We start from the raw sequence: 6,852 nt of genomic DNA on the forward strand, positions 1-6,852 counted from the left end.
AGGAAATCACGCAAAGAACGAGCAGTATGGCTGGTGGCATTGTCATGCTGGAGGGTCATGTCAGAATGAGCCTGCAGGAAGGGTACAGGAATGTCTTCCCTGTAACACACAGCGTTGAGATTTCCTGCAATGACAACAAGCTCAGTCCGATGATGCTGTGACACACCGCCCTAGACCATGATGGATCCTGCACCTCCAAATCGATCCCGCTCCAGAGTACAGGCCTCGGCGTAACGCTCATTCCTTCGACGATAAACGCAAATCCAACCATCACTCCTGGTGAGACAAAACCGCGACTCATCAGCAAAGAGCACTTTTTGCCAGTCCTGTCTGGTCCAGCGACGGTGGGTTTGTGCCCATAGGCACCGTTGTTTCCAGTGATGTCTGGTGAGGACCTGCCTTACAACAGGTCTACAAACCCTCAGTCCAGCCTCTCTCAAATCAAATCAAATCAAATTTATTTATATAGCCCTTCGTACATCAGCTGATATCTCAAAGTGCTGTACAGAAACCCAGCCTAAAACCCCAAACAGCAAGCAATGCAGGTGTAGAAGCACGGTGGCTAGGAAAAACTCCCTAGAAAGGCCAAAACCTAGGAAGAAACCTAGAGAGGAACCAGGCTATGTGGGGTGGCCAGTCCTCTTCTGGCTGTGCCGGGTGGAGATTATAACAGAACATGGTCAAGATGTTCAAATGTTCATAAATGACCAGCATGGTCGAATAATAATAAGGCAGAACAGTTGAAACTGGAGCAGCAGCACAGTCAGGTGGACTGGGGACAGCAAGGAGTCATCATGTCAGGTATTCCTGGGGCATGGTCCTAGGGCTCAGGTCAGTTGAAAGAAACTGGAGCCTATTGTGCACAATCTGAGCACTGATGGAGGGTTTGTGCGTTCCTGGTGTAACTCGGGCAGTTGTTGTTGCCATCCTGTACCTGTCCTGCAGGTGTGATGTTCGGATGTACCGATCCTGTGCAGGTGGTCTGCCACTGCGAGGATTATCTGCTGTCCGTCCTGTAGCGCTGTCTTAGGCGTCTCACAGTACGGACATTGCAATTTATTGCCCTGGCCACATCTGCAGTCCTTATGCCTCCTTGCAGCATGCCTAACATGCCTGTTCACGCAGATGAGCAGGGACCATGGCATCTTTCTTTTGGTGTTTTTCAGAATCAGAAGAAAGGCCTCTTTAGTGTCCTAAGTTTTCATAACTGTGACCTTAATTGCCTATGGTCTGTAAGCTGTTAGTGTCTTAATGACCGTTCCACAGGTGCATGTTCATTAATAGTTTATGGTTCATTGAACAAGCATGGGAAACAGTGTTTAAACCCTTTACAATGAAGATCTGTGAAGTTATTTGGATTTTTACATATCTTTGAAATACAGGGTCCTGAAAAAGGGCAGTTTCTTTTTTTTGCTGAGTTTATAAACTCTTTATAGTGTTTTATTTACATTTTAGGTGATAAGTTGGACAGAAATCAGGTCAAAAAAAGTTGTTTCCCCACACGACATATCCCTTTCATTACCACGCAAAAGACCCGGTGGTGCTCCATTGCCTTCTTCAATCATGCAAAAACAGGCAGCATGAAGGTCTCGTCATTGATTTGGCTGGAAAATAGTTTTTTAGTGGTATTCATATTACAGTTGACCTGGAATTATTACGTTTTGGTGGTGCTAAAATAAAGGCCAAATGTACAGCACAGTGTGATGTACAAAAGTGCATCAGCTATCGTGATATATTCCAATGAAGTTAGATATACAACTTTTAAAAGCGAGGGCAAGTTTTGGGGAAATATTTTACTGACATCTTGAGGTCCTAATGTGAATTACAAGGGGCAGTTAACCCAGGGGGCTAGTTTCCCCCTAGTACCCTACAAATACAGTAAAGTACACACACTAAAGCAGTGGTTCCCAACCTTTTTCAGTTACTGTACCACCAACTGAATTTTGCTCTGCCTGGTGTACCCCTGAAGTACCCCCTCATGTGCATTTTACCAGTAGGCCTATGGTCTTATGAGTCTTCTCAAGTACACGCAACGGTTCTAGTGTAACAGTGTTGCCCCAACTTGGTCTTGAATCAAGGACCCTTTGAACACATCGTCAACTGCCTCCCACGAAGCATCGTTACCTGTCACTCCACAATAGCTGCAGAGCACGAGAAACAACTACTTCAAGGTCTCAGAGCGAGTGACATCACCGACAACCCCAGAAGCTAGGCAGAGCCCAACTAAGTGATCCGGGTCACGGCACCAATGTAACAGTTTTGCTTCTGTCCCTCTACTCGCGCCACCTGGGCTTGAACCAGGGACCATCTGAACACAGACAACTGCCTCACACAAAGCATTGTTACCAATTGAAACTCAACTAGAGAGCATCACTAACTAGTTAGCCATTTCACACCCGTTACACTAGTACCCCTGGTTGGGAATCACTGCACTAAAGGGTAAAAAATGTTTTGAACAAAATAGTGTTTTTTAGACACAACTGCAAACTTCAAGGAGTAGGGCATTCAAGGAGTTGATCTGATGGGAATTTGTGATGTTATCGAGGAACAAAAAAAGATCAACAGATAATACACTTTGGTTGTGTTTATGAATGTCTTGTGGAACATTTAAATACGCACAGCACTTTCATTAGTTTGTTACTGTAGGCAATCTTCTGCGCAAAACCCTTACCTTTGCCAAAGAGTTATTTGGCAAAGGTACTGGTTTTGGAAACTTCAGAATCTGCTATTTCTGCGGAAATCGACTCTCTCGCACGAGCATGCTTTTGCAGCACAGTCAATAGCGCCCCGGACCTCGGGCTCAAAGGTCGAGGGTTCGAGACCTGCTCCCTGCTGTTTCATTACAATACTAACAACATGTGTGTTAAATAAACATATTTTAAGTTAAGTTAAGGACAGAGGTGGGAATGACTAAACATTTCAGCGATATTTCAGTTTAAAATTCATATCCAGTCAAAATGACTGCCTACGCACTTTTGGTGTTAATCTCAAGTAGATGCCAGGTGCATACAGAACAGAATATAATAAAATATAATAGAACGGTTCATTTTTGTTTTTCAAAACCATAAAACCCATATGACCTGATTTAATTCACAAGACAATAGTTTAATTGATACTAACCTGGTTTCATTCATACACCATGGTATTAATTATCCAGATCGTACCACTGTTATAAAAGCATGTTCACCCGTTAGCCTGCCAACAGGTTTTTTCCAAGACACTAGAACATTTGCATTCATCAAGGACTCCCTATTTTATTCACTTACTTGATTTTAGAGCCGCTCAAAATATGTTATTAATGTTAATTAATATTAATGTCAACCTTGTTTTATCCTGAGCAAAACCTGGCACTGGCACGCGTATGTAACCTGATAATAGACTGGCATTTTACAAAGACACGCTGATGATGGAGAATAACCTAACGTTAAATGGGGACAGACTGTATTTGTCCTAATGTTATTCTACTAACTATTATTATGAACACCACGACAATGAGCAGACATGAACGGTACAAATAGTCCCCCTACCCTCTCCTTTCACTCTCGAGCTGTCAAACGCCGCAGCCTGCAGCACAGGAGACAGACGTGTGTTTTATTCCATGGACCGTGTACCAAAGATGGGAGATAAACGAAGATAGTTCACTGAGGCCGTTTACCAATGAAAAAAAGTAGTTTCGATCTACCTAACTGTGTATGTCTCCAATAGACACCAATGCAATAGCAGCTGTGTATGGTCTACACAGTTCATTGACTTTCATTAAACCAGAAAAAACAGTGGGCGTGTCCATAGAGAATGATAGAGGCCTCTAGTGGCCAAAAGGCCATTTAAGCATGGGCAGCACCATTAAGGACTTCCACCATTTTAATGTAGTCAACTGGGTGGGACTTCCAACTTCATTTGCTGATTCCTCATGATGACACTGTTGGAGTCATGTCCAAACAGATCATCAGGAGGGATCAGCCAATTGTTAAGAAGAAAATTGACTACTTCAAAATTGAGATTACCTCAAAGGCGCTTGTGGTGTCACAGACGCTATAATGGCACAGATATAAAGATGAGTCCTATATCTATCTCTATTGGTGTCTCGCTTCCTCTTCGGTCTCTGAGTGTACTTCCGCTGAAATGCAGACCTCGATCCACCCCATCCAATAGGAATAGTTGTACCACAAAACACCTTATCATTTGGATGGGCTTTGATCGAAGCCCCATCCATTAACTGCTAGGCGATGAGTATGTCCAGGTGCTTCAAAGTCAGGTAAAACTGAGCGGGTGCGGGTGCGTTCGAGAGCAACGAATCAGTGCAATCGTTTTCTTCAACATATGCAGTTTTGAGAGAACATTTAGCAATTTTATAACAAATTTCATGCAATTCTACTAATGGGGTGGAGAGCAATCTTTGCCGTTTTAAAGCTAAGCAAATTCTACAGTTTTTGCCATGTAAATATGATTTCTGGGCACGTGCCTTGAGTGCCCAGTTGTTATTTGGCCATGATTATTACACTTTTCTTTAAAAAAAATAAACTCTGACCTGTGATCCAGCATTAAAACGATTGACCTAGAGAATCTTTGATTGAAATACATGGGATAGTAATACTTTGAAATTGAACCATGTTATTTTCAAATACTCCAATTCAAACCATCAAACCTAAAAAGCTGCATAAACTCAGAGATACACCCAATTTATGTGCATCTCCCAGTTGATGCCTACTCTACATACCAGCAGCCTGAAACGTGTCCAGTATATTTAATGTGACGTCATCAGAAGTGGACGGTAGATGAAGACGAATGTAAGCGTGTTGATCTCGCCCGGAGCAGGTAAAAATCGGTAAAGTTTGGTTATAAACTGCTATGCAAAATGTTATAAAGGACACGAATTATGCCTCCCTTGAGGTGATATTACGAAGTTGACTCAGGCTAGATAACGCGTTAGCCACATGCTTGTTCAATGGTAGCAGAGATGCTTTGAAGGTAACGTTAGCCTACTCTCAGTTCTGAATATTTTGTTCAAACAGTTAAGTTACCATAAATAAACATGCATTTGTTCAGCCTTTGTATGTTCAAAAATCCTATAAGATCAACGGATGACTGGTCAATGTTTGTCTGAAGTGGAAACACATTTAGGGTAACGTTAGGTAGCTAGGTGATTTTAGTTCCAAACTAGTTAGCCAACTATGCGGGCCCTATAAATTCTGAGATGCGAACGGAATCGATACAATTAAACAATAAACGTATTAAATGAATTAGCACACGTTTATCAAAAGACAAACATAATGCATCAGTGATTCTTATTTAATGCAACTTTCTGAAGAGGCAACGACATTTCCCCGTCTGTGTATGTGCGGCGCCCAGCTACCACTTACGTGTAGCCGTTAGTGATGATGCTAATGAAAAATCTTCTGGTAGATTCAATGTTAACTACAAAGTAGCCTATGCATGCATACCTGCCAGAATGATATCATGATTATTTGCATAAATCCAAAAACATAACTGAACATCCTCTTGCTAGGTGCCCACTGGAATGATAGGGTACTTAACCCCAAAAATCGATATTTCTCAATTTCCCCAGACCTCAAAAGTAGTCTCCTGATGTGGTTCAAGCAGTATTGTTGACCTCGAACATCCAATAAAGTTGTTATTCGTATTAAATTAGAAGTGCGATTTTGATAGCAAAGAGTTGAAATAAATCTTGGGAAAATGGACACCTGGAAAACAGAATTTAGGGAAAAAGAAAAAAAGTAAAACAGATTTTATAGGGCCCTAATAGACTATGTAGCTAAGAGATGTAGCCTCCAATAAATTCACAGCCTTAAATCCATTTTCAGGTTCGACAAGTCTCAAGATGGATTCCCTATACGGCCAGGTAGCCATTGGAGTATTGGGAGGAGTGGGCTGTGGACTTTTCCTTGGCTGGCACTTCCGGGCTCGGTTCAGCAACTCTTCCAAAGACAACGGGGAGGCGATGGGGAATGGCAGTAGGGGTGAAACGGCCACCAGCGTCATGGGAGAAGGAGGGGAGTTCAAAATGATCCTGGTGGTCCGATCCGACCTGAAGATGGGCAAGGGGAAAGTGGCCGCCCAGTGCTCACACGCCGCCGTATCGGCCTATAAACAGGTCCAACGCAGGAACCCTGAGCTTCTGAAACAATGGGAGTACTGTGGCCAACCCAAGGTTGTGGTTAAAGCTCCAGATGAGGACAGTCTGATAGAACTGCTAACCCATGCCAAAGAGGTAGGGCTGCCTGTCAGTCTGATCCAAGATGCTGGGAGGACCCAGATAGCGCCAGGATCCCGTACTGTGCTGGGAGTAGGCCCTGGAGCAGCTGATCTTGTGGACAAAGTCACTGGACACTTGAAGCTCTATTAGACACGAAATAAGACTTTAATTGAGTTGTCTGTATTAGTTGTATTTGAAGTAGGATAATAATGGTCCACTTTAAAATGTTTTTTTTTTTAATGGAGAAATTGTCTTTTGGGATCTGTACATTAATTTTCATTAAAAGGTCCAAACATGTAATTTTGTCCTCACATTTGCATTAAGGGGCTGATTCAGACCTAGGAAATGTACTTAAACACTAAGCATTTGGTATTCAGGCATACCTTATTCAGTCGTGTAACGTGCTCTGCAGGTGTTGCTGGCTACCTTTCACGCTCTGAATACATTTCATTCAATTGCTGAAAACCCTCCCACTTGGTGGCCAAGAGATTTTCTTGTGGGGTTATCAGTACATTTATCTAATCTATCGAGGGAATGGGTTCAGAACATTAGGGATCAATGAAAGGAAGCCATCTCAATGTATGCATATTTGTCTCGGTTTGAGCACCAATTGGTAGATTTAAATATACTCTGATCTT

General features: G+C 42.6%; 1 protein-coding gene across 2 annotated transcripts; it reads left to right on the plus strand.

Moving 5' to 3' along the window:
- Window positions 1–4,724: 4,724 nt before the first annotated feature.
- On the plus strand, window positions 4,725–6,507 carry LOC139422010 (peptidyl-tRNA hydrolase 2). 2 transcript variants are annotated; one of them, XM_071173151.1, is made up of 2 exons: window positions 4,725–4,815; window positions 5,823–6,507. In XM_071173151.1, exons 1-2 carry the CDS (start codon window positions 4,776–4,778, stop codon window positions 6,362–6,364), a joined length of 582 nt encoding a protein of 193 aa, XP_071029252.1. In that variant the 5' UTR covers window positions 4,725–4,775; the 3' UTR covers window positions 6,365–6,507. The 2 variants fall into 2 exon arrangements, with proteins under 2 accessions (XP_071029252.1, XP_071029253.1); XM_071173152.1 differs by having other exon boundaries at window positions 4,774–4,825.
- The last annotated feature ends 345 nt before the right edge of the window (window positions 6,508–6,852 follow it).

This window comes from Oncorhynchus clarkii, chromosome 12 (genome assembly GCF_045791955.1).
Source record: "Oncorhynchus clarkii lewisi isolate Uvic-CL-2024 chromosome 12, UVic_Ocla_1.0, whole genome shotgun sequence".
In the NCBI taxonomy this organism is placed as follows: Eukaryota; Metazoa; Chordata; class Actinopteri; order Salmoniformes; family Salmonidae; genus Oncorhynchus; species Oncorhynchus clarkii.

Excerpts from the sequence above, each read along its gene's own strand:
- LOC139422010 (XM_071173151.1), top strand. The coding sequence starts at position 4,776 with ATGAAGACGAATGTAAGCGTGTTGATCTCGCCCGGAGCAG. Across the intron at positions 4,816-5,822 it reads GTTGATCTCGCCCGGAGCAG|GTTCGACAAGTCTCAAGATG; the intron begins GTAAAAATCGGT and ends ATCCATTTTCAG.